The 27,879-nt window shown below is 47.3% G+C and overlaps 1 protein-coding gene across 1 annotated transcript in view; it reads left to right on the top strand.

The window, feature by feature from the left end:
- Positions 1–2,403: 2,403 nt before the first annotated feature.
- The window catches only part of MMP24 (matrix metallopeptidase 24), a gene marked incomplete at its 5' end in the record, with an annotated part of 45,897 nt that continues 20,421 nt past the window's right edge, over positions 2,404–27,879 (top strand). The window contains 2 exons of the mRNA XM_081256268.1: positions 2,404–2,628; positions 23,317–23,465. Coding sequence (XP_081112394.1) covers positions 2,404–2,628; positions 23,317–23,465 — 374 coding nt within the window. The remainder of the gene's footprint in view (positions 2,629–23,316; positions 23,466–27,879) is intronic.

Raw genomic sequence — 27,879 nt, 5'->3', positions numbered from 1 at the left:
CTCTCTGAATGTACTATTTCCTCCTTCTGGAATATACCCTCTGTGAAATCTTCTACCTTTGAGCAGTTTGTTGCTCTTCCCTCAATGTTTCCATAACCCTTTGTTCTCATCACTGCCCTAATTTATCACGTAACCAAAATGATTTGCTTATGTCCGTCTCCCTCCTAGACTGTGAGCTGTTCAATTCAATGGTGTGGGTGCCCTCTTCCATCTCTGATTTCCCCGACACTGCCAACCCCTCTCCCTCTCCTCGAAACGTTTCTCCCCCTTCCTGCATATTCCATAACCCTGATTCCTCAATCGTTTTGACCACTCTTTAGACTGAACATGTCTCAACAGGGGGCCCTCAGGCTTTTGCTCCTTCCTACTCCTATCTTTCAGTTTCAGCTATCATATTGACCTGGATGTTTCCAAAATACCTATTCTCCACCCTCCTCTGAACTCATTGCTGGACCCATCTCACGGATCTTGTGGTCACCTCCACCTCAGCAGGCCTAAAACCAAAGCCCTTGTCAACTCCCTCGAGCTGGTTCCTCCTTATGACAATGCCATTTCTGTGAAGACACCACCACCACCCATCTTTCTGGACTTGCCATTACTCCAAACTCCTTTCCCTCTTCTTTGCCCAATATGTCTTAAATTTGTCTCTTTTTTCTCCCCCACCCTTAAAAAAAATTGGGTTCTGAGGTCAGATTGCTTCAGTTCTGCCACTTATGAGTCATGGTTAAATGAGATATAATACAGTAAAGGGCTTAACCCAGTGCTCGATACATAGTAGACATTCAATAAATGCTAATTATGTTTGTTATCATCATTTCCTTGTATGCAGAAGGTTGCAGTAATCTCCCAACTAGTCTCTTTGCCTCCTCTGGTCATTATTCTATATACTGGGAGGGGAACTAATATGGAACATCTATTAAGTGCTGAGCACTTCATCCTTACAGCAACCTTATGCAGTAAAATCAGCATCATTTTATAAAAGTGAACAGAGACAAGAGATTTGAACATAGGTCCGACTCTAAAGCCTGTTCCCTTTCCACACCTCCAAATTACCAGGTAACCATAAAACATCATTTTCCACACACCATCTTGCTCAAAAAAACCTTCAATCACAACCACTCCCATTTCCCTTCAGAACATAACCCAAATTCATTTTCCTAGGGTTCACAGTCTTAGACTATTTCCCTACATCCCAGCACTTTCCTATGGGAACCCTGTGCTTCAGAGAAACAGATCTACTGCCCCAGCCATGTCTTGTACACCCTCATCTTCCTACCTGACATCATGCCCTCTCCATTCCCCTTCCCTTGTCTAAATCTGGCCTTCCCTTCAAGGCTTAGCTAGAGTTGCCGCCACCCAACCCCTAATGCCTGTCCTGACTTCTCCAGTCCCCCATCAAGCCTCCTCTGATCCCTGGAGCACCTGCCTGTATGCTTTTTGACACTTGGTGTTTGCCACTCTGTGTTTCTTTGTACTTATGCTTTCTCACCAAGCTGTAAACATCTACACTTCAGGGAATCAGCCTCTTTTTTTTTTTTTTGGTATCCAAGTAGCCCAGAGCCCTACATATATATAGAAAGTGTTCAATAAATATGGGTTGTTTTGGATGAAAGATGATCTTCCCAGCTGGTTGATGTCTCTCCCTCTGTGGGTAAGAGAATGAGCTTCACCTTAATTTCACCTAATGTCTCCAGGGCTAGCCCCCTGAAATGCTCCTCGGGTTTATTCTTTAGTTTCTCACCCTCCCTGCCCTCCCTTCTCCACTGCCACCCTCTCAGACCCTCTCCTCCAGGGCCATTTCTTTAGCTCATTCCCTTCAACCTCACCATTACCCCAGGGCAGCTCCTCATTCCCCTCCCCCAGGCCCAGACCCCCTCCTGCAGTGTCCCGCCTCAGACCCTCTCCCCCAGGACTATGCCTTTGGCTTCGGACCCCCAACCCCGGATATCCTCTCCCAGAGCCGCGGCGTGGTTCTATTTCTAGGATTATTTATTTAGCCTCTTCCCCCTCCCCCTGGGCTGCCACTCAGGCCCCCCTCCTCCAGTTCCACCCCTTTGGACCCTGCCTCCAGAGCGGTTCTTTTGGCCTCTGCGACTCCCACCCCAGCGTCGTTCCTCGGCCAGTGTCTCCGGGCTGGCCCGGAGCCGCCGGCTCCGCGGGTCCCGCCTGGGTGCTGCCCCCGCGCCCCTGGCCGTCCCTCGCCAGGGCGCGGCGCGCGGAGGCGGGGGCGCGCTGGCTGCCGAGGCGGCGGCGGCGGCGGCGAAGACAGGCGGGCCGGGCGCGTGTCCGCGGCGCGGTGACTCGGCGGCTCCGCAGCGGCTGCAGCGGGAGGACCCGGCCGGAGCCGCCGCCGCCGCCGCCGCCGCCGCCATCGCAGCCGGGCGGCCGGGCCCCGCCGCCGGGATGCCGAAGAGCCGGGGCGGCCGCGCCGCGCCGGGGCTGCCGCCGCCGCCGCCGGGCCTGGCCCCGCGCTGGAGCCTCTGGCGGGCCCCGGAGCGGCTGCTGCTGCTGCTGCCCGCGCTCTGCTGCCTCCCGGGCGCCGCGCGGGCGGCGGCGGCGGCGGCGGCGGCGGGGGCCGGGGACCGGGCGGCGCGGGCGGCCGAGGCGGAGGCGCCCTTCGCCGGGCAGGTGGGGCTGGCGCGCCGGGCCGGGGCGCGGGCTCGGGACCTCCGGGCAGGGCGGGGGGCGGCGCCGGGGCCGGGCCTGGGCTGGGCCGGGCCGCGCCGGCCGCCCGGGGCGCGGAGGTGGCGTGCCGGGGGTCCGCGCCGGGGGTCCGGGCTAGCGGCCCAGGGCGGGGGCTTGGAAGGGCCGCGCCAGGCCCGCGGGGGCCCGGAGCTGCTTCAGCACCGCGGACAGGGGCAGCGGGCGGGGGCGGAGCGGGAGGGTCGGAACTGTGGCGGTGTGGCGTGTGGCCTGCCTATGTGTGAGGAAAACCGTACAATGCCTGGGAGTAAATAGTAAGCGCAGCCAGTCTGTTGTGGTTTGGGAGAAGGACCCGAGGATGTTCAGGCTGGAGACGAGAGGACAGGGCGGGAGGGAGCGGGGGGCGGGGAGGGCGGCGGGGGACGGGGGAAGGACTCGATCACTGTCTTCGTATCTGAAGGGCTGTCACGTGGAGGAAGGACGGCCTTGCTCTGCGTGGCCCCGCAGGACAGAACTAGGGCCAACGGGGGTGGGGGTAAGGGTCGCAAGAAGGCGAATTTCGCTCAACATGAGAAGAAGTTTGTAACAATCGGAGCTGCTCATCAAAGACATGTACAAGCAAAAGCTCCAGGAGGGGACTGGATGGATGCATGCATAATACCTGCCTGGATACAAGCATAATAATAACAATAATGCCAGGTAGCATCGACTGAGCACTCACTATGTGCCAGGCCTGGTGCTGAGTTTTATGTGAATTATCGCGTTTAATCCTCGTAACTACGCTACGAGATAATTGTAATTATTTTCCTCATTTTACAGATGAGGATACAGACTCAGAGAACTAAGTAACTTGCCCAAGATCACACAGCTAGTGAGTAGTGGAGTTGGGATTCTAACCTAGGCAGGCTGACTCTAGTCTCCACATATTTAACCATGATATTATCCTATGTCATACAAGGGGGGCGGGGGGCAGTTAGACTAGGTAATATCTCTGGTCTCTTCCAACCTACAGGACTGCAATTCTGATAAGTGACGTTGAGACAGTGTTTTTTTTTTTTGCTGAGGAATATCAGAGTGATTGCCTCACTTATCGTAAGAGATGGAGTGTGTTTGTTGAAGCAGTGTATTTGTTCAGAAGAATCTGCCAGAACAGGAATTCTTAATTGGGCATGGGACTCAGGGAGTCTGAAATCTTTTGTAAAATTGTGTTTGTATGTGCAAATGGGTTTTTCTTGGAGAGGATCCCTAGGTTTCTTCAGACTCTCAAAGGGGTACATGATCCCCCCCCCAAATTAGGGTGTGTAGAAAGTCTCTGGTCCTGCTGGTAGTTTTCTTCCAAATGCCTTATAATTGCTGTTGACGTTTAGTGAAAACTTTCCCTAGCTTGTTTGTGTTTTCAGCTTTATTTCCTCTCAAAGTAATGCATTTCATGAGTTTGTACCCTATAAAAAGTAGGATTCCTTTAGTCTTCCTGAATGCACAGGGTGAGGCTGAAAGACCCTAGCCTGGGATTTAGGAGGCCTGGGCTTCTAACACTACCTTGGCTCCTGGTGGCTTCTGTGACCTTGGGCCATTTCCTTGTCCTCTCTAAGCCTGAATTTTACCATCTCTAATACAAAGAGATAGGGCTAAATGATCTCAACTCTGAAACCCTTTTATTCCTATGATATTTCAAGCATTAAGAGGAGGTTTTTTGGTTGAATATGTTAGGATTTGGAGAGAAGGTAATGCTACCCAGTCCTTATCTTTATCAGTTTTATAGGCTTTGATTATTCCACCTCTCTTAGCCTTTGTCTTTTCATACTTGTCTCCCCCTTATAATAGGCCACCTCTAGAATAGTCACATTCATCCTCGTGAATCATTTTAATTATCCCTTTCTAGATATCCTTGGGTCCTAACTTTCAATGGATGTCAACCTGACCATTCTCCCAGATATGGGACCTTGTCATCTTACACAAAGGAGGATGATTTCCTCTTTGATTTTTAGGTCCCTTCCTGCTTCTGCCTATCTCTGTCAGCCTTCCTGATCCCAACACATTAGGACACTGCCTTTAGGAAACAATCCGCAGTAGCTCCCCGATCCCTTTCCTGGGTCAAAACTGCTAGCCTGGAACACAGCACCCTATCTGTGTATTATTCTTACCGGAGTACATTGTTACCTTACATTTCCCACGTTGACATTTATCTGCCATTTTGTGTCCCACTCAGTACCTTCCTTCAGCTCTCTCTCTCTCTCTCCCCCTCCCTCTCTCTCTCTCTCTCCTTTGGCAGAGCATGTCCCTACCTGAAAGGGCTTAGTATGATCTGCGGTCCTGAAATTTTCACTTTGCTCCACTTTTTCTGGATCACTGATAAAAAATTTAAATCAGACAGGTCCCAGCATGATCTCTTGGGGACCCCTGCATTCTTAATCTCCTTTCATTTAGAGACGTGACCAGCTCCATCTATTTATTTATTTCCACCTATTTATTTATTGCCTTCTATTGTTTATTTCCTTCTACCATTTTCTCTCTGAGTTCTCAGGCCCTCATCACCCTCAGTTCCATGGTGTCTCCATTTTCCATTTCTAATATATTGTCCAAAACTTTCTGAAAGATAATTATATCCACTCCTTCTGTGGACAGTTTGCACACTATTATCCCCTCATTGAATCCTAGTGGATCACGTGATTGAAACCTTATAGAAATATTGCTGCTTTTCAGCGAGAGGATAACGTTGCTTAGTCCTCTCTCTGTCTTTTAAGGCCTCTGCAGTCTGACTCCACCGCCTCACTCGAAGCTGCCTTTTCCCCTGCTCACCCATACACATCCTTACTCCAGACAAGCTTGTCTCTCCTTTATCCTAAGATAAGCTCCCCATGTTTCCCTGGACATTTACACATGCTGTACCTCCCCCCATCCATCTGCCTCCTTTCTTAAAGTTCCAGCTCAAGCCCTGCCTCTCTAGGAAACTCTCCCTGACTTCTCTAGGCATTTATTTCTCTCTTCTCAGAAGAGCACTTTGAGGCAGCTCCAGCCAGCTTGTCATTTAATTTTTTTTTGATACTTAAACATTATTTTCAGGAAAAGGGTTGAGGTTCTTAGGCAGGGCCTTCCCCAACCAAAGTGCTTTATGTTTTTAGATCCAGCACAGTCCTCAACTCTCAATGTTCGTTGTTAATTACTCAGAAAGCCTCCAATGATTCTTTATCCTTTAGGCCAAAAAGTTACATGCATCTGAAATAGACACTCATGGGCATGTGGTCTCAAGGTGCCTTCTAAAACCCTTCTTAGGGATAAAACTTATAGCCTGCCTGTCCTTCCTTCAATGAAAATAGAGGCTATTCTGCTTGTCAGTGGTTCCACAATGACACCCTTGAGTTCTTTCATATAGGCTGTCATCAAGTGGTAGTGATATACAATAGAGAGGAATTGAGAGGTGGCCATGACCTTAGAGATCCCTAAATAAGCGCACTTAACAGATACTTTGTAAATTGCCATAAGTGAGTTGCCCAAGGTCACTAAGCCTGATAGTAGGTGATTCAGAACTAGAACTTTTCCCTGGTTTCCTGACTTCTTGGTTGAAAGTGTTTTCACTATCTTTGGCTTTGATTTCATATTTCTGATCTTTTATTACCAAAAGACAAAACCAAAAAAAAATTTGTTCAATCTGTTTTCTCCTTTGCTTTCTTCAGTCTTTCTTTTGTATTTTTCACATTGAGGGGTCCCACTGATTCTCTAATTGGCTTCCTGTGTTTGGTTTATTTAAAGCATCTCTTTCTATTATTATTAGCTGAGTAGAATGCCCCATAAATAGATTTTTGGCCCTCCTAACTTCCAATTTGATTGTGAGGAAGGTCAGTATAGGCAGAAAGAGACAAGCCAATCAGCACAGGCCACGTGAGTGACAGAGTGTGACTCCAGGACCCAGGGCTTATTGGATTCCTGCTCTGTAGACTGGTTTTGAGGGGTCTGCTCTGGGCAGATGGAGAAAGTTCCTCAGTTTGCACCTGTAGTCAAGGAAAGTTAGAGCCCTAAATGAGTTTAGGGGTGGGGTAGGCCTATTAAGAAGCACTAACAGACTCCCAAGCCAAAAATGTATTTCAATGTGATCATGGCCTCCAATATATCTTCATTCTTGTCTGAAAAAAAATTCTCACTGTTAGGAAGTTCTTCCTTTTACCTAACCTGAGTCTACTCTGCTGCATTTTTAAATCATTTTCTCTTATTACTACTATGGTTTTTCCTATCACATTAATAGCCTCATATCTGTAAAGCACTTTGCATTTTCCAGATGCTTTTATGTGCCTGGCCCCACTTGATCCTGGCAACAACACCATGAGGTGGACTAGGAGGGTACTGTCCTCGTTTTATAGAGGAGGAAACGGAGACTCAGAGAGATGATGTGGCTTGTCCACACACTGTCCAGAGACCCATATGGAGCTAATAAACAGTAAAGCAAGGACCAGAAGCTGGGTTTTCTGTCCTAGATCTGAGGTTTTCCCTATATATGAAACTGTCCTATTCTGGATTATTATAATAGCCTTTTAGCTAATCTCCTCCACTTTCAGGTATATCCCACTCCAGTCATTGAAAGAGGTAGTTTTAGAGCAAATAAATGTAAATTATAGTTGTACCAGAGAGATTAGTCTTACAGATTAAACCTAGCCTTATGAATGGTATAGTTTAGACTCAAAATCAGAGGAAGCAATTCTTAATAGACTGCAGCCAATGACTCCTCAGGACCTAGCACAGTGCCTGGCACATTCTAGATACTTGATAAATATTTTAAAATCGATTGTATTATATGTGTCCCCCACGAACTTCTTTCATAGTGCTTGGCACGCAAAAGTCCGTACCTTTTTTGAAGAAAAATTAATGTATGCTAGAGGTTTAAAGGTCTGGGGAAGCCCCAAAAGGGGAGGAGATAGGGTTGGGGAAGTTAGGGAATGTTCTAGAAGAAGGTTGGTATCGAAGATGAACCTTTGAGGGAGGAAACGGACAAAGAACAGTGAGTGAGGCAGTCCAGAGGGAAGGAAAACATGAACCAAGGATCCACACACGTGCAGGGCGTATTTAGGAAATGGTAGAGGATTTGATGTGCCTGAGGCCTTGAGTTATTGCTATTTCCAGTAAGAGTGTTTGAGAAGAGGCTGGAAAGGGAGGCTGAGAGCAGACTGTGAAATTGGCTTTTGTCCAAAGACTGAGAGGAATCATGAAAGGTTTCTGAGCAGAGAAGTGACCTGCTCAGGTTCTCAGAGCCGTGTTGAGGGGATGGAGGCACCGAGGCCTGTTCTGAGTTGTTCTAGGAGCTGGCTGCTGCCCTGGGCGCTTTTAGCTTTCTTCACACAACTCAGGTCTGTATACCTACCTGTTCTAGTGTGTGGATAAAAGTTGTGCACCCCAGCTCTGGCCCTCCCCAGCTGAGCAATTCTGGAACAAATCATTTGGTTTCACTGGCCCTCAGGATCAGTTTCGTTCAAGTCCTTCCCTGGTTTTTCTTCATCATTACTCTATGCATTCATTTTCAAGGGCAACTTGAAACTAGGCTTTGATGATTTATAGGATAACAGCAAAGCCACATTTATAAAAGGTAATATTTTCTCAAAAATCAGACACGTTGTTATAACAAGGTAGGTAGAGAAAAGCAAGGCATGGTTATTAACAACTCTGTTAGCAATAATTTTTTAAATTTATTTATTTATTTTGCTACGCCGGGTCTTAGTTGCAGCATGTGGGATCTTTAGTTGTGGCACATGGGATATTTGTTGCAGCACACGGACTCTCGGTTGCGGCATGCACGCAGGACCTAGTTCCCCAATGAGGGATCGAACCTGGGTCCCCTGCACTGGGAGCACAGTCTTACCCATTGGACCACCAGGGAAGTCCCAGCAATAATAATTTTAAAACTCACTTCTGTACCACAAACACTCACATGCATACCATTCTCTGTGCCCCAAAAGCACTGGGCCAGAAAGAGCCATCCTTCAGCTGGTCTTCCTCTCACCTGCCTCAGTAGTATCAGCTGCCAGCCCAGCACTTCCACCTCCTGAACAGATCTTCCCTGTGGCCGCTTCTCTCCACCACTGTTGCCTCTACTTTAGTCTAAACTTCCATCCTGTCTCACCTGGATTCCAGAAACTTCCCACCTGATCCGCCTCTCTTGCCTGCCTCTAATCCTTCTTCCCACGGCAGCCAGAGTGACCTTTTAAAAATAAATCTAGGTGCTCTGTGACGACCTAGATGGGTGGGATGGAGGGGGTGGGTGGGAAGGAGGTCCAAGATGGAGGGGATGTGTGTATGCGTACGGCTGATTCACTTCACTGTGTGGCAGAAACTAACACAACATTGTAAGGCAATTTTACTCCAGTAAAAAATAAATTAATAAATAAATTTAAATAAATAAATAAATCTACGTAGGGGCCAGTTATATCTGAAGCAAATATGGCAAAAGCCAAGATTTAACAAAGCCGGTTGGTGATTATCCAAGGGTTTTTGTTGTTGTTGTTGTTGTTTTTATTTTTGGCTGTGTTGGGTCTTCGTTTCTGTGCGAGGGCTTTCTCTAGTTGCGGCGAGCGGGGGCCACTCTTCATCGCGGTGCGCGGGCCTCTCACTATCGCGGCCTCACTTGTTGCGGAGCACAGGCTCCAGACGCGCAGGCTCAGTAGTTGTGGCTCATGGGCCCAGTTGCTCCGCGGCATGTGGGATCTTCTCGGACCAGGGCTCGAACCCATGTCCCCTGCATTAGCAGGCAGATTCTCAACCACTGCGCCACCAGGGAAGCCCCTATTCAAGGGTTTTTTAAAAATTATTTTTATGCCTTTCTGAATGCTTATAATATTTAATTTTTTTTAATTTTTAAACAAAAAAATCTAGTATGTGACTCCTACTCTCACCTTGCTTACAATGGCTTTTAAGGTAAAGGCTAAACTCATATTACAATACTATGGCCACTTCTCAATTTTTTTAATTTTTTTTTTTGCGGTACGCGGGCCTCTCACTGCCGTGGCCTCTCCCGTTGCGGAGCACAGGCTCCGGACGCGCAGGCTCAGCAACCATGGCTCACGGGCCCAGCCGCTCCGCGGCATGTGGGATCTTCCCAGACTGGGGCACGGCAGGCGGACTCTCAACCACTGCGCCACCAGGGAAGCCCCTCAATTTTTATTATGGAAAAATTTCAAACACACACAAAAGTAGAACAATTAGTGTCGTAAGCCCCTTGTACCCAGCAGTCCCCCAGGCTGCTTAATCAGGCCTCTGAGCCCCTGCATCACCGAGTCCTCCCACCTCTCTGCTCCCTTTTATACCAGCTTCTCAGTCAACTCCAGCTGTCCTGGCCTTCTTTCTCTTTTCTTAATAGGTAGGCTCCTTCCCATCTCAGGAATTCAATAAGCTATTCTTTTCCTGGGGCACTCATTATTTGACCTTCACCTTCACCTCTTCTGCTCATACACAGGTCTCAGCTGAGATGTCACATCCTCTGGGAGGCCATCCCTGACGTCACAGCCTAGATCTCCTGTCACACACTTTCTTTCCCAGCACCTTTTCCTTCACTTATCACCGTTGGAATGAAACATTTCGTCTTTCCATGTTTCCCTCCCCCTCGAGGCTGTAAGCTCCATGAGTAAGAGTTCAGTAGCAGTGACAGGCATGGAAACCACTATTGATAATGTACCATGAAAGATGCTGTAAGTAAGGGGTGCATATGGGAGCACAGAGGAAGTCCATTTAACCTTGGATAGTCCTCCCAGGTGAGGTGACACTCGAGTTGCATTTCAAAGGAAATTTATCTATTAGTTCATCAGGGAGAGGCCAGTATCCACGTGGGAAAGGCCTTCTAGGGAGAGGGAATGAAAAAAGGCAGAGAGGAAGGAACTTGCAAGATGTGTTCAGGCAACACAAGTAGATCAGTAGCTAGAGGAGGGGGCACTTGGTGTAGGGAATAGAAGGGTGGGGCATACAAGTCAGAGGGTAAGGCTAGAAAGGTGCATTGGCATCAGACTATGAGACTTGCTGAGTGCCATGCTGAGGAGCTTGGACTTTAAGACTAGCCGTGAGGACCAGCTCCACGCTCAATCCAATTAAGCTAAAGTAATAGAACTTTATATAATTACTTAGAGGTTATCTACTTCAGCCATCTGCCTACTGCAGTTGAGAAACTAAGACCTGACCACGGTCTTTGTCTCCCTTCTTCCCTTTTCTAAACTCATCAATAAGTTAAGCCCCATTGGACAGAAAATGATGGCAGATTTGCAGGAAGGCGCTGGAAAGGGCAAGGAAGACTAAGGCACCTCGCTTCTCAGAGAGTGAATGTGCGCATGGCTACCCTCCTGGCCATAGGAGGAAGCCTCCTCAGAATCGGGAAACTCAGACATCCCAGTGTCTGGCTGATCCAAAACCCCTGGGCATGGTGATTGGCTTGTGGTGGCCTCCTGGGAGTGGGCCAAGGACACGGTGCAGAGCGCCAGGGAATTCCCGCTGGTGCACTTTCCACCCACTCGAGAGATCGTGGCAGCCAAGAGGCAATGCCGTGCCATTAAGGTGTTTGTCAAGAAGCTAAGTTGGGATTTGTGGGCGATCCTGAGGGCCCTTTTTAGACTGGCTGTGAGTGGGAAAAGAAGAAAATTTTAAAAAGACACAGCCTTTGGAGGCAAACCAGAGCTAGCGTGGAGGGTGTAGCATGGCAGAGAGAACCCTCCCTGGGAGGCAGGGACACTAGCCTCCGTTTTCAGCTCCTCCACTAACTTGCTCTGTGACTTTGGATAAGTCATTTCTCCCTGAGTTTTATTTTTCTTTTCGGCAAAATAAGCGTGTTAAATTAGATGATCCCTAAGTATTTGTTGATGAGTGCATTTTCTAGATACCTCCATGGCTAGGCCTTCACATTTGAAGTTTTAAAAAATTAGTTATAACTCGGGTGGGTTCAGCGGCAAGGCTGGGACCTCAGTTCTGTGGGTGGAGGAGGAAGCGGAGTTTTGGTGGGACGGGAGTTGGAGGGAACTGCCACAGTGATAAGGCTGATCTCTGAGGAGTCACCAAAGGACACAGTGATTCGGTCCAGCAGTAATGACCAAAGGTGGTGGTCCATGTACTGCTGAAGAGTGTGGGAGAAAAATACAGACAATAACATTGTGAGAACGCTTACTATGTGCCAGGATCTGCTAAATGCTTTACATTCATCTATTGGCTTCTTACTGCTACTGAAACAAATTACCACGAGCTTTGGGGCCTCTAACAATACGAATTTATTTTCTTACAGTTCTGAAATTTATTAGTTCTTATCTTACAGTCTGAAGTTTGAAATGGGACTAAAGGGACTAAAATCAAGGTGTCAGCAGGGCTGCATTATTTCTTGAGGCTGCAGGGGAGAATTCGCACCTTGCCTTTTCCAGCTTCTAGAGGCCGCCCGCACTCCTTGGCTTGTGGCCCCCTTTCGACAATGGCATTACTCTGACATCTGCTTCTGTCTTGACGTCTCCATCTCTGACCCTGATGTCCTGCCTCCCTCTTATAAGGACCGTTGTGATTACACTGAGCCCACCTGGATGAGCCAGGCTAATCTCCCCACCTGAAGATCCTTAACTTAATCATACCTGTAAAGTCTCCTTTGCCATGTAAGGCAACATAGCAGGTTTCGGGAATTAGGATGTGGACATCTTTGAAGGGCCATAATTTTAGCTAGTACTGAATCTTACTGAATCATCATCTTACTGAATCCTCCTAACAACCCTTCTTTTAATATCCTCTATGTAACGGATGAATAAAAATGATGGCTTAAAGAAGTTAGGTCATTTGCCCAAGGACACTCAGCTGGAAGCAGCAGAGTTAAGTAATATTTGGCATGTGGTGGCATCTTGGTCCCAAGTGACCTGTCTTTTCAGATACAACCTCACTCAGCTCCCAGGTGTGTAGGGACTAGAGTGTCACTCTCTGGAGGACACTGAGAACCAGGCAGGGAACATGAGGTCCTGAGAAACAGATGAGCGTCCTTACAATCTCAGTTTAGGACCTGAGTGCCAGCCAGGGAAACTGAGGCCAAAACCCACCTGTAAGGGCTGGCTGAGGAGACAGGCGGGTGAAGGACCCAGGGATGAGAGCAGAGCTGAGGCACAGAGGGCAGGGGCTGGCTTTTGAGCCAACTTTAACAGCAGGCTTTCCTAAATGGCAACATGCTTCCTGTCCTCGCAGATCAGAGGTGATACTGAACGTAACATGCCCGTTCTTTGTGGCACAGGGTCATCAACTCCCAGCCGTCCTAACTGCAGTGGTTCTCAAACTTTGGTAGGCAACAGAATCACTTTAGGTGCTCTCTTTTCTTTTCTTTCTTTCTTTTTTTTTTTTTTTCAGGTGCTCTCTTTTTAAAAAAGCAGATTCCGGGCTTCCCTGGTGGCACAGTGGTTGAGAGTCCGCCTGCCGATACAGGGGACACGGGTTCGTGCTCTGGTCCGGGAAGATCCCACATGCCGCGGAGCGGCTGGGCCCGTGAGCCATGGCCGCTGAGCCTGTGCGTCCGGAGCCTGTGCTCCGCAACGGGAGAGGCCACAACAGTGAGAGGCCCGTGTACCGCAAACAAACAAACAAACAAACAAAAAAAACACGCAGATTCCTAGTTCCCAACCTCAGAGGGTCTGATTTTGTAGGTCTAAATTCATGTTTGGGAATACGTACTTTTAACAAGTTCATTGGATGATGTGATGCTGACAGGCCATGATGCACAAGGACTGCCCAGTGAGAAACACAGCCTCAGTGTTTGGGGCTACAGTGCAGTGAGGGCTTTAGAGTTGTTTGTCACCTATCAGGAAAATAACAGCCATTATTATTGCTATCTTTTACTGAGCACTCAATACCCCGTATTATGTTATTTAATCTTTACAACCCCTCCATGGGGCACATGCTAAGGACATTATGCAGATGGAGCTTGATGTGAGCAGTAGCGAGGCTGAATAATTTGCTGAGGGTTGTGTAACAAGCAAATGGGAGAGTTAGGATTTGAGCGCAGCACGGTGTGTCTCCAGAGCGTGTACTCTTAACCATACCCGAAATGTCCTCTCAAGCTGCCTCGCTCCTCACTGCTCTCCACGCCTCACTACCATTCATGTCCACCTGCTCAGATAAGGAAACCAGCTCTCCTTCTGAGCCCCATCCTAGGAGGCTATTGACTGAATGCCTAGTGCTTTTCCTAAATGCCTAGTGCAGAATTTAGGGTTGAAAGGACCCTTAGAGAATACTCAAGGCAGCCCTATATGGGAATCCCTTTATAATAGTAGTTCTCAACATGGGACAATTTTGCCCACCGTCGAGGGAACTCTTTGGCCAATGGAGACATTTCTGGTTGTCACAGCTGAGGGGGTGGTGCTGTTGGCATCTTGTAGAAGCCCAGGATGCTGCTAAATGTCCTACGATGCACCAGACAGCCCTGCTACAACAGAATTATCTGGCCCAAAATACCAGTAGTGCCGGAATTGAGAAACTCTGTTCCATAGCAAAATTTGACCAGCAATCACTCATCCTCTCCCTGAGCACTTCAACTTGTTTTATTCAATAAAGAGGTATCTGTGCTGGCCCTGTGCTAGGTGTGGGGATACAATAGTGAAGAAGACAAGACTATGGGCCCCGCCCTCGGGCATTGTGTAGTCAAGCAGAGGAGACAAGCAATTCCATTGCAACACTGTGTGATAAGAGTTGTGATAAGGAGAAGGATGGGTACTGACCAGGGATGTAGAAGGAACTCTTGAGTTAAGGGGTCAAGGAAGGCTTCCCCAGAGAAAGAGAGAGGAGCGTGATCTAGACAGAAGGAACTATTTATGTCAGGGTCTGGAAGAATTAGAACACACTAGAACACAGAGTGCTAGGTGGGGAGTGGTAAAGGAGGCTGCAGAGGTAGTCAGGGACCATATCATAAAGCCTCTTGGTTTTTTTAAAACCACTTTATTGAGGTATAATTGACATACAAAAAGCTGCACATATTTACTGCATACAACTTAATGAGTTTGGAGCTAAGTATACACCTGTGAAACCATCACCACAATCTATGCCATAAAGAAATCCATCCCCTCCAAAAGTTTCCTCCTGCCCTCTTTATTTCTACCATCATCATCACCACCACCACCATCATCATCACCTTGTGCTAAGAACTTAAGGTCTGCCCTTTTAGCAAATGTTTTAAGTGTATAATACAGTATTGTTGACTACGGGCACCATGCTGTACAGTGGCTCTCCAGGACTTATTAATCTTGTGTAACTGAAATTTTGTACCCTTTGACTAATACCTCCCATTTCCCCCTCCCTCAAAAGCTCTTGATGGGAAGACTTTGAAGCTGCCTCAGGGTATTTACACTTTCTGTTCCCTCTTCCTGGAACTCCCTCGCCTCCTTCAGGTCTCTTGCTCAGATGTGACTTCCTCACAGACGTCCCCTGACCATTCTCAATAAAAAAAGTTGTCCCATCACTCTCCATCTCCTTACCCTACTTTATTTTTCATAGCACTTATGGCAACATGGTTCATCCATTAGACTGTAGCTAGAAAGTAAGGAGAGTGTTTTTGTTCGATGTTCTATCCCAGAGCCTAGCCCACAGTGCCTGGACGTCGTAGTAGGTCCTCAATAAATACTTATTGAATGAATAGACAGAAACAGATTCGATGTTTAGGAGGTAGAGCCAATAGTTCTTTGGTAAAAGACAATGAGGACCAAGGAGAGCAGGGAGACGTGTGTCATATGAAGCTTCTGGTTTGATAACTGGGTGGGGGGTGGCGTAGGAATCACAGCAGAAGGGTATTGAGCTCACTGTGATCTGAGATAAGGTACAGAAAGGAGTGTGAGCTATAGAAAGTCCTGTGAGGGGAAAGGGATGCCTGTCCAGTGGTCTGACAGTGTGAAATGCCTGGTTTCAGAGACAACTGGGTTTGAATCCTGCTACTTACTAGCTTTGTGGCTCTGGATGATTATTTAACCTTTCTGAACCTCAGTTTCTTCAGCTGCAAATTGGGGATCATAATTCCTACCTTGTGGGGTCGTTGCAGTCTAGACTGCCTGGCACAGTGCCAGGTATGTAGTAGGAGTTCTAATAATAGTAGCTATATCCTTGTTACTATAATTAGAACATCTCTGTTAAAAAGCTGTTTATTTGAGTGAGTCAAGATCTATGTCCTGTGATCTCCTGTGCTGGTCTTAGCTTGGCCGTCTGCCAACCAGGATAAATCTCCTTTATCCATAGCCGTTTGGCCTTTTTTTTTTTTTTTTTTTTTTTTTGCGGTACATGGGCCTCTCACTGCTATGGCCTCTCCCGTTGCGGAGCACAGGCTCCGGATGCGCAGGCTCAGCGGCCATGGCTCACGGACCCAGCTGCTCCGCGGCATGTGGGATCTTCCCGGACCGGGGCACGAACCCCCGTCCCCTGCATCGGCAGGCGGACTCTCAACCACTGCGCCACCAGGGAATACCCGTTTGGCTTTTTGAAGACAGTCATGTCCCCTGCAGTCCTCCCTTCTCCAGCCTAAACATCCCTCATCTTTCCTCGTGGGCTATGGTTCCTATGAATGACTCCCTCACTCTCCTGGCCACTCTCCCTTAGTCATGCTCTAGCTTGTCGCTGTCCCTCTAGAAGTGGACTTGGACTTCCCATGCATGTTGAGGTCGATGCCTTGTTCCTGTTACATTGTCACCCTAGATTATGACCTCAGCTGCCCAAACTCTTTGATCAAGATCTTTGATTCTTTCTTTCTCATTCCAGCCCATGCTTCCAAATTTAACACCTTCCTGCCTGTCCCTTCTTTGTAGACTTCGCCTCTGGCCTTTCTGACATTACCTTCAGACCCACTGGATTCCTGACCAAACACCAGATCCTAATCATTCCCCTGCTCCTTCTCCAGGCCTGTACAGTCTGGTTTGGGCTCACACCCAACCAGATGCAAATGCTCCTGAACAGCCCCAGGAGACGCTGTTTTGACCGATCCATCTCTCTCCTCCCCCATGGCCATCTCTGTTTTCCAAGAGCAAACGGCAGCACACCAGTTGATCTGCTACTTGCCGCCTCCATTGACACTTCTAATCTCACCACCGCCTCTGCTGTCTGCCGCTCTCTTCCCTCTTCGGGCCACTTTTTTTCTCCTTGTTATTCTCCGCTCTCTCCTTTGCCTGCCGCTGCAGCTAAACGTCTCAGCTTCGGCTTCTCGGGAACCAAAATCCCGCCTTCTGGCCAGCGGACCAATCACGCGGTGTTGTTGGTAATCTCTCCATCTTCGGTTCAGCCCAGCTATTTTGGTCCCTGCTCGCACTCTGAGATCTTTCTCACTTTCCTCTGGGTTTACACCTTTTTCAGCACTTAAAGGGTGACAGACATCTTAGAGTTGGTTAACTGAGCTGTAAAGGTTAGAATTCTGACACGGCTGGTGATTGATTAATGGATCCAGGTGTAAAACGATGAAAGGTAGGTCATTCTGTTTAGAAGTGAATGGGGCTTTTTTTTTTTTTCCTTTAGTGGATTTTATCTTTTTTCAAATGGGACAGTGGAGCCTCTTGCCTCATCAGGCAAAGAAGTCAAACCACAAAAGATTGAATTTCAGCAAACGGTTTTTTCAGTCCCTAATAGATACCGAGGATTGTGTTTGGTGCTTTCACGTGTATCACTCATTAAACCTTCCCAAGATGGAATCCCTTCGTTGGTACCCAGACAGTACCTCCTAGACCAACTGTTTTGTTCACTCATTCATTCCTTCCTTCACTCATTCATTCAGTGATTACTTATTATGCCAGGCACTGCGCTAAGTACTGTAGCAGATATAAAAATAAATATGACAGTCTCTGCTCCTTGGGAGCTCAATCTAGTGGGGAAAACATATCAACCAACAGGTGTGATACACCGTGGTAGTTACGTTTAGAGCGACGTTTAGAGAAGTAAGCACTGCAGGAGTAAAGAGGGTGCCCCCTAGCTCTGCCAGGGAGAGTTAAGGAAGGTTTTCCAAAGGAGGTGACATTTCAGCTAGATTTTGAAGGATGAGTTTGCTAACATGCATAAAGAGAATGGGCTCTGTTGGCAGCAGGAACAGCCTGGAAGTGTGAAAGGGCAGGGAATGTTCTGGACTTGGGACGACTGGAGTGTAGAAGACTTCCTTCAACATCAGGAACTTCTGCTCAGAGAAGTCAGAGGATTGCCTGGACCACAGAGCAGGTGAATGGCAGAGACAGGGTTAAACAGCAGAAGTTGGAACTGTCTGGTACCTAATGCATAGTCCTTAGCCTCCCACCCTGTAACACACACACACAGACACACACACACACACACACACACACACACACGCACTCACGCACAACCCAGGTCCAGTCTCAATGCCCTGTTCCCTGGCTTAGAGCTGTCCTTTGACCAGTTCCTCCCCCTCCCATTTCCCCTCTTAAGGGTCTGCCCCTGAGCTCCTAGTGAACTTGGGAGGAAAGCAGAAGCCAGAGAAGGCTGATCCATTCCAGTGTTTGGCCCTGAACTAGACATTTGCCTAAGACCTGAGTCCTTAGATCCTAACTCCTGACACTGCTGAGAACTTCATAATGGATCCTGATTGGCTTTGAGATGCTCCTTGCTTGAGTATCCAAAAACAGGAGCTGGTAGACCAGGTTGCCCTTTACAGAGGAGGAGCTACTTTCAATTCCCCAAAGTTTTAGAAGGCGGAAGAGAGATTATGCCAAAAATTCCCTGTTCCCTATCTCCTACCATATGTAGTAATGAGGGCAGGAGGGAAGAAGATCCTTAAATTCCATACTAGCTTGGAGGTAGGTGCTCAAAAAATACTCAGTGGGTTGACTGGTTTGTCAGAATTATCTGTCGAAAGTTCCCCAGCCATTTCCCAAATGCTGTAATTCATCCTAATTGGATTTTAAGAGAACTGAGTCCACAGATAGGGAGGAATTGGATTTTAGTTTGTACCACGCCTCTTTTTGGAAGGGGTTGAGGCAGTTTACAGAGTGAAGCAATGTTTTTTTTTTTTGTTTTTTTGGGTTTTTTTTGCAATACGCAGGCTTCTCACTGTTGTGGCCTCTCCCGTTGCGGAGCACAGACTCCGGACGCGCAGGCTCAGCGGCCATGGCTCACGGGCCCAGCTGCTCCGCGGCATGTGGGATCTTCCCGGACCAGGGCACGAACCCGTGTCCCCTGCATCGGCAGGCGGACTCTCAACCACTGCGCCACCAGGGAAGCCCATGAAGCAATGTTTTTAAGTAAGATTTTTAAGGATGAAACATAACTTGGTGGTTGGAAAGATGAAAAAAGTAATAGCTACTTCCAAGCATCACCATGTTCAACACTTATGCTATAAATTTGACTGAAAGATTTCAGGCAGAAAGGCCAAAAATGGAAAACCACTGGGTTACCCAGTGTGCATTTTCTGAAACCAGAAAGTATGCAGAATCTCCTGTAGGGAAACCGTTTTCCTCAAGCTAAAGCTTGATAGAAAGTGATTGTGTTTGGTCCCAATAAAGCTGAGCGACAGGGCGAAGAGAGCAATTCAAGTCAGCTGTCATCTCTCTGCCTGCAGTGTTCCCAGTGCTGCGTGAGAGACGGTCATAACCATAGGTCACCTGAGAGCAGGTAGACTTGACTGTGACAGATGCACTACCCTCCATAGGACCCACGAGGACTGGCTCTTGGTCCAGGGGGAGGGTAGGATGACTAGATTTCAAAAGGCAGGGAAGGAGTCAAAGACCATGTTTTCCACGTTGATTTTACAAAAGGTAACAGAGACACCATCCAAAGGGATAACAAACGAATCACTTTTGAGTGATTACATGTCAGGTACATTTGATCATTTCATCTTAACAGCAATACTGTGGAGGAAGGTCATTGTTTACATTTTACAAAGAGGGGAACTGAAGCTCAGTTTGTCCAAAGTCACACAGCTGGCAAGTGGTGAAGCTGGGATTCCATCTCAGGACTGTGCGCCTCTTTCCCACTTATACCGCCCTGTTTATTCAACCCAGCAATTCTTTTTTTTTTTTTTTTTAAAGAAGATGTTGGGGGTAGGAGGGTTTTTTTTATAAATTAATTAATTTATTTTTGCTGTGTTGGGTCTTCATTTCTGTGTGAGGGCTTTCTCTAGTTGTGGCAAGCGGGGGCCACTCTTCATCGCGGTGCGCGGGCCTCTCACTATCGCGGCCTCTTGTTGCGGAGCACAGGCTCCAGACGCGCAGGCTCAGTAGTCGTGGCTCACGGGCCTAGTTGCTCCGCTGCATGTGGGATCCTCCCAGACCAGGGCTCGAACCCGTGTCCCCTGCATTAGCAGGTAGATTCTCAACCACTGCGCCACCAGGGAAGCCCTCAACCCAGCAATTCTTCATTGAAGTTTCTGTAAAGAAAGAACGGAATGTGGCATGCTGGCTGGGAGGGGCTGAGGAATACTGTGCAGGAACTTAATGCTTTGATGACACAACTGACCTGGGAATAGAAACTGGAGCTGGATGAATGGACAGGCAGCTTGTCAGTTGCCCTATCATGTCCATTTCCAGATGCTTTACTTGAGCTTTTTGGCTGATCCAAGACCACAGTCAAGTCACAAGTGATTCTCTGTAAGTTGCCCACTTTGTGAACAGATAATTAATGGCAAATCATCTCTCCCCACTCCCCTCCTTTCCAATCCTCTCCACTCATCACCACACTCTTCTCCCGCAAGTTCCAGCCATTTTAAATACCGCTCAGAATGTGCTATGCATCCCAACACCTCCAGGCAATTGCACATGCTGTATCCTTCAAGACTTAGCTCCACCTGGAAGCCTCCCCTGAGTTCCCCCCTTGCTCCCCATCCCCACCCCTTCATGTGGATAAGGCCCCCCACCTTTGTTCTCCCATGGAACCCTCTACACACCTGATTTTTAGTGCTGTATTTTCATGGTGGGTTTACTTGTTGGTCTGTGAGCTCCTTGTTCATCGTTGTATCCCCAGAGACGTGCACAGTGCCTAGCAGGTAGTCAGTGCCCAGCAGGTAGTCGGTGCCCAGTAATGTTTGTTGAATGGAGACAATGATCAGCTACTTTGTCAGGCACTTCCTGGGCACCGGATATAGAGAGATGAGTAAAACACAGACCCTTCTCTGGAGGAACTCAGGGTCTGATACATAAAGTAATGATTAGAGCCCAATGTTATAAGAGCTATCTATACCATCTGTAACAGGGGATTTAGGGAGCACAGAAGAGGAAAAAAATAACAGGCTGAGGAGTGAGACAAGTCTTTCAGAGGGAGTAATTTATGGACTGAACCTCAAAATAATGAAAGATTTTTGCCAAACTTAGAAATATGCCAGGCATAGGGACTTCCCTGATGGCGCAGTGGTTAAGAATCCACTTGCCAGGGCTTCCCTGGTGGCGCAGTGGTTAAGAATCCGCCTGCCAATGCAGGGGACACGTGTTCAAGCCCTGGTCCGGGAAGATCCCACGTGCCGCGGAGCAACTAAGCCTGTGCGCCACAACTACTGAGCCTGTGCTCTAGAGCCTGAGAGCCACAACTACTGAGCCCACATGCCACAATTACTGAAGCCCGCATGCCTAGAGCCCGTGCTCCAGAAGAGAAGCCACTGCAATGAGAAGCATGGGCACTGCAATGAAGAGTAGCCCCGCTCGCCGCAACTAGAGAAAGCCTGCGTGCAGCAACGAAGACCCAACACAGCCATGAATAAATAAATAAATAAAACATTTCTAAAAACTAAATAAAATGGTTACAATGGTCAATTTTAGAAAAAAAAAAAAAAAGAAATATGCCAGGCAGATGGGGGAAACAAACAAAGGCATGAAAGAGATTCAAAATTTGGGAAAGTGCAAGAAGTATTGAAATCCTGTGCCAAAATTGAGAATGAAAAACAGGTTTTGGATCTCAAACATGAAAGAGGTAAGGTTGTCACTCTGTTGTGGATGTTTTAAGACTTCATTATTCTATTTTGTTTTGGGGTTTTTAAAAAATATTTAGTTAGTTAGTTTGTTGTCTTAGTTGTGGCAGGCAGGCTCTTTAGTTGTGGCCCATGGGCTCCTTAGCTGCAGCAGGCAGGCTCCTTAGTTGTGGCATGCAAACTCTTAGTTGTGACATGCATGTGGGATCTATTTCCCAGGCCAGGGATTGAACCCGGGCCCCCTGCATTGGGAGCGTGGAGCTGTACCACCACTGTACCACCAGGGAAGTCCCAGGACTCTTTCTTTTGTTTTTACTCAGTCAGATGGATTTCATCACAAGGCAGTAAAGATGTGATAGCCACCTGGGATGAAATAAATAATAATTTATTTATAGTTTCTGGTCTGCCTCCTTCCCAAAATGGCTTGATCTAACTTGGAACAGATGCATCCACAATAAGACTGTTCATATAGAAACAAGAAACAAAACTATAGATAGGAAGGACATAATACAGCTTCCTAAGATCTTTTTGCTTCATTAGCTTACTTGGTGTTCAAGATAATCCTCTGAGGAAGAGCAGCAGGTCCTGTGTGGTTTAGAGACCAGTGTGTAGGTGTGCTCCTTATAGGACATGCTTGCGGATTCCATAGATATGTGGATATTTCCCCCATTTTCCAACTGGTGCCACAGATATTTCCTGGTGCTGTGATTTCTTCTGATTTCTTCTGTTTCCATCCCTCGTGCTTGTTGGTGGAAATAATCATCTTTACTTTGCTGTCCTTCAGGTTCATTGTTTGTTTGAGCTTCATCCAAGCTACTTTCAGACTCTCTTGCCCTTTTAAAGTTTTTCTCCTTCTTTAAAAAAAATGACTCCATGCATAAAACTTAGAAAAGCACAGAAAAAATTCCCCCAAGATACTATAACAAAGGATATTCAAATTAATTCTTTTTTTACCAAAAAAAAATTGACATTATTTTATACTTCCAGAAAAGTTTTCAAGAACAGGACAAAGAATTCCTGAATATGTTTCGCCCACATTCCCCAACTCCTAACATTTTACTACATTTGTTTTTTTTTTCTCCCTCTCTCTCCTCTCCCTCTTTCTGTTTTTTCCCTGATTCTGTTGAAGAAAAAGTTGCAGACACCGTGTACCGTTATGTAAGCTGAAATACTTCAGCATGTATTCCCTAAAAACAAAGAATTCTCTTACATAACCATACTATTATTATGTTATGTGCGCCCTTCTAGGCTTTTTTCTATGCATATATTTGTGTACTCATATTTAAATTAAATAATATGTTGTTTTGCTTATTTTGTCTATATTTATTTATAATGGCTTGCTCTTTTTGGAGGGATTAACAATAAAGACCGCAGATAATCTCATGCCTCTTAATATTCTACAACATGATTCTTCAGCAGACTCTGCCTTTGGACACAGTGAGTTTCTGGGTGGCACAGCGTTTTATCAGGCCAGTCTGCTTCCGAGAATGAACTGTTCTGGTGCTCTTGCATGTCTAGTCATATGTCAGTGGAAAACACATACATGGTAAAGAGGCAGGGTACTGGAAAGCCTGGAATGCAATTTAATCTTTATTCTGCAGCCAGTAGAGATCCAGTGAAAGTTTTATAGCAAAAGAGTCAGCCAACAAGAGCTGGGCTTTCTGGAGGTTAATTTGACAGTGTCTGCAGGAGGGAATGAAGGAGGCAGGAATCAGAGGCTGAGTCCATAAGTCCCTCTGGTAAAAAGATCCCTGGTTTCAAGGGCAAATCTCTGCCCAAGTAGAACAGAGCCTTCTCTCGAGTAATGCATCCTTTTCTTTTCATATGTCTTTCAGAACTGGTTAAAGTCATACGGCTATCTGCTGCCCTATGACTCACGGGCATCTGCGTTGCACTCAGGGAAGGCCTTACAGTCAGCAGTCGCCACTATGCAGCAGTTTTACGGGATCCCAGTCACCGGTGTGTTGGATCAGACAACAATCGAGTAAGATTTGTATAGGACATTGTGCCTTTGAACTTTCCAGACTTACATTTGGGTTCACATTTGTCATGGCCTCATCTGTATATCATGCCCATCCTACCTTCCTATCTCTTGCCCCTGCAGTGTCATCCTGGGAGGGAGTACCCCAAGGTGCCCTTTCCTATGTGAGCTGGGGGTGTGCTCTGCCGTAAACTTGCTGTGTGACCTTGGACAAGACTCTTAACCCTTCTGGGCCTCAGTTTCCTTATCAGCACAATAAGGGGTTTGGTTATAGATGGTCTTAAATCTCCTCTGACACTAATAACTTGTGGGTCTGTGAGTCACCCCTCTGGCATTCCTGAGATGTACACATCTCACTTGATACAGAGAACTCTAGAATAATAATGAGTTGGCAAGTCTTATTCCACTATTCCCATTTAACAAGTGTTTGCTGAATGCCTGTGTGTGCCAGGCACTGGGCTTGGTCCTTTGATCCCTGCCCTCCAGAGGCTCCCCATTTAGCGAAAAACACCATCATCTAGCTACACTGGTCTAGAACTCAGAAGGAAACACTGAGGTTCGGGGAGATACTTAGGAGGTAATGACAAGAAAGCCAAGCTACAGGGATGGTTTTATACTCAGGGAGAGGATAAAGAGGAGGGAGAGAAGAGTGCTGGGGATGGAACTCACAAAACAAGCCGAGAAGGAGCAGCCTGAGAGGTGAAGGAAGCCCAGGGCAGGGATGCCATGGCCTTGAAGGGGGATGGTCAGCAGGGTCAGCTGCCATGGTGGTCCAACAGGAGACTGAAAGGTGTTTGCTTGCTGAGTTTGGTAACAAAGAGGCTGGCCGTTGAAACCTCCCTGGAGTGGTGGCAGGAAAGTCAGATTGCGGTGGGGAGAAGGGGAGATGAGGAGTGGAGATGACAAAGGTAGGGACAACTTTCAAGAAGCTGATCCGTGGGAGTTTCCTGGTGGCCTAATGGTTAGGATTCTGGGCATCCACTGCCGTGGCCGGGATTCAATCCCTGGTCAGAGCTACAGAGGGATGAATTTTTGTTTGTTTAAGATGGGAGAGAGTTGAGTATATTATATATTTTTTTAAGGAATAACCATGAAAGTTATTAAAGCTGTTTAAGAAAAGCCATAACTGCCACGAAGGCACGACCAAGAGCTGGAGTGAGTTTCCCAAGCAGTGGGGGAGGGACAAGAGCTCGCGCTCAGGTGGAAAGAAGGAGCGGGGCTGGGGGAGGATGCGGGGAAGTCAGTGGGTGGAGAACAGGAAATCTAGCCAATTGTGGATCCAGGATCAATCCATCCCTTGGGTGAGTCGCTCCTTGAGATAAGCATCTCTCTGGGCCTCATCTTGTTCATTTACACAGGGGTGGGGGGGGAAGTGTTGGAGTTTTGACTCTTACATTCTAGATTCCATTATTCTAAGCTTTTAAAATTTAGTGAGTCTGGGTTTTGTTTTGTTTTGTTTTGTTTTTTGGCTGTGTCGGGTCTTAGTTGCGGCATACGGGATTTTTCGTTGTGGTGAGCGGGCTCAGTAGTTTTGGTGTGTGGGCTTAGTTGCCCCGCAACATTTGGGGTCTTAGTTCCCCGACCAGGGATCGAACCCATGTCCCCTGCATTGGAAGGCGGATTCTTTTTTTTCTTTTTTTTTTTTTGGCTGCATTGGGTCTGTTGTTGCTGTGCGCGGGCTTTCTCTAGTTGTGGCGAGCGGGGGCTACGCTTCGTTGCGGTGTGTGGGCTTCTCATTGTGGTGGCTTCTCTTGTTGTGGAGCACGGGGTCTAGGCATGAGGGCTTCAGTAGTTGTGGAACACAGGCTCTGTAGCTGTGGCTCGTGGGCCCTAGAGCGCAGGCTCAGTAGTTGTGGTGCACGGGCTTAGTTGCTCCGCAGCATGTGGGATCTTCCCGGACCAGGGCTCGAATCCGTGTCCCCTGCATTGGCAGGCAGATTCTTAACCACTGTGCCACCAGGGAAGTCCGAGTCTGGGGTTTTATGATACTAAAATTCTGTATGAACATTTTCTATTCCTCAGATTCTCTGATTGTGAGATTGTGAAATTCTGAGATAATACATTTGACCGCTCCTGTGATGCTGTGAGTACAGTGGACTCCTTGGCCCTGTGGCCTCACGAGCCAGCTGGTCAAAGAGAGCCTGACCGCCTTTCAAAGGGGAGGTTATTTTGAGGGCTTTGTGCAGGCCTCATGGCAGTGCATCCCGGGGCAGGAGCACTGGTGTGTCTGCTGAGGCACCACCTGGCCTTGGGTTTCGCTCTGTTCCAGAAGCCACAGGCCTGTTGGACAGGCTTCAGAGAGTGGCAGGTGGCAGCAAGAGAAGGAGGCAGAGGGAAAGATCTGAGGAAGGAAGATGGCATTTCCCACTTGCCGCTCTGCCCCCAGCTCTTTGTAGGAAGGCGGGGGAACGCTGTTTTGGAGGCTTGGGAAGGAGAAAGATGCTCGCACTTAATCCCAGACCTGATGCGGAGGGTGTTTGCGGGTAGAACTTGGAGACCTTAGTTTTGGCTCCAGCTCTGTGACCTTGGGCAATCGCTGCCTCTCTCTGGGCCTGTTTCCTCCCTGGGGGCCCTTCCAGGTCTAGTTCAGCCTCCTGGAGGTGCCTCCTGGGTCTCTTCCCAGGGACTGTCAGTGAAAGGAAGCTAGATTAGCACTTTAAAGTAGTATTTTTGAGTGCCTACCTTGGGAAATGTCACACATTATTCACTCCTTCATTCATTCAACAAACATAGTTCCTCTAACCCAAACTTGTATTAAGCACAGAAAAGAAAAGCCCCAGCTTTTTTTCTCAAATTGCATTAATAGTTCATTCATTCATTCAACAAAGTCCCAGTCCTGCCTCACAGTTTGCTATAGTTTGCAAGTTACTCAATTTATCTCTGTACCTTTTCCCTCCTCTGTAAAATTGGGATCAATCATTTCTGATTACCTCACAGAGCTGTTTTGAGAACCAAATTTATTTATTTATTTATTTATTTATTTTTAATTTTTTTTTTTTTTTGCGGTACACGGGCCTCTCACTGTTGTGGCCTCTCCCGTTGCGGAGCACGGGCTCCGGACGCGCAGGCTCAGCGGCCATGGCTCACGGGCCCAGCCGCTCCGCGGCATGTGGGATCTTCCCGGACCAGGGCACGAACCCGTGTCCCCTGCATCGGCAGGCAGACTCTAAACCACTGCGCCACCAGGGAAGCCCCCAAATTTATTTTTTTAAAAAAAGAAAGTGAACACTGTGAAAATGATAAACGTTTATACCCATGCATGTTATTGTTATTATTTTGTCTTTTGTTATCGACTTCCGAGTGTGGGCATTCTAGGTGATGTAAAGCATACAAAATGAGTAAGACCTGGTTAAGTCCCTCAAGTCCCTTAATATTTGGTTAAAAGAGTCTCTGTCTCCTTTTCTCTCTGTTGCCAAAGGCAACTGCTTTCAACAACTGCAAATAAGGCCAGACTGTTTTTCCCCCAGCGATCTCAATCTATAGTTCAGTGAGCTGGTCATTAGGGCAGCACAGAGACATGAAATGCAAGGATGGCCCATCCAATCAGCCATGATCTTTTAAATCTCCTATCCTGGCCCCTATTTTATATCCCCAGTGAAGTCCCAGGCTCACTGTTCCCTAATGCAACTTAACCTGACAACAAACAGTTACCAGGATTTACTTAGTTCCAAGCACAGGGCTAGCTTCTAAGGACACGATGATGAATACAAAACAGTTCCTGTTCTCAAAGAATTTACTATTTACTAGAGACAACAGACTAATAGATTTCAAATCACAATACAGTGTAATTAAGTGCTGCGGATAATTACACTCCAAGTCCTACAGTTGTTCAGCCACTTTTTGAACACCTGGAGTGAAAGAGAATTTACTGTCTTCCAAGCTATGCCTTTCCACCATGGGATAGTTCTCATTCATTCATTCAACAAATCATTCTTGAACACCTTCTGAGTCAGGCACTGTGCTGACACTGGGGATACAGGCAAGGTTCCTGTCCTTATGGAGTTAGAACCTGGTAAGAGAGATAAAGAATAAACAAAAAGCTAAGATATGATGTAATTTCAGACAATGATAAAGGATATACAGAGTGAAGTAAGTCAGAAAGAGAAAGACAAATACCGTATGCTAACACATATATATGGAATTTAAGAAAAAAAAATGTCATGAAGAACCTAGGGGTAAAACAGGAATAAAGACACAGACCTACTTGAGAATGGACTTGAGGATATGGGGAGGGGGAAGGGTAAGCTGTGACAAAGCGAAAGAGAGGCATGGACATATATACAGTACCAAACGTAAGGTAGATAGATAGTGGGAAGCAGCCGCATAGCACAGGGAGATCAGCTCGGTGCTTTGTGACCACCTGGAGGGGTGGGATGGGGAGGGTGGGAGGGAGGGAGACGCAGGAGGGAAGGGATGT

This window comes from Mesoplodon bidens (assembly GCF_964165515.1).
Source record: "Mesoplodon bidens genome assembly, chromosome: 15".
NCBI classification, from domain to species: Eukaryota; Metazoa; Chordata; class Mammalia; order Artiodactyla; family Ziphiidae; genus Mesoplodon; species Mesoplodon bidens.
The sequence above is the reverse complement of the archived record's forward strand: the minus strand, read 5'-3'. Positions and strand labels throughout refer to the sequence as shown.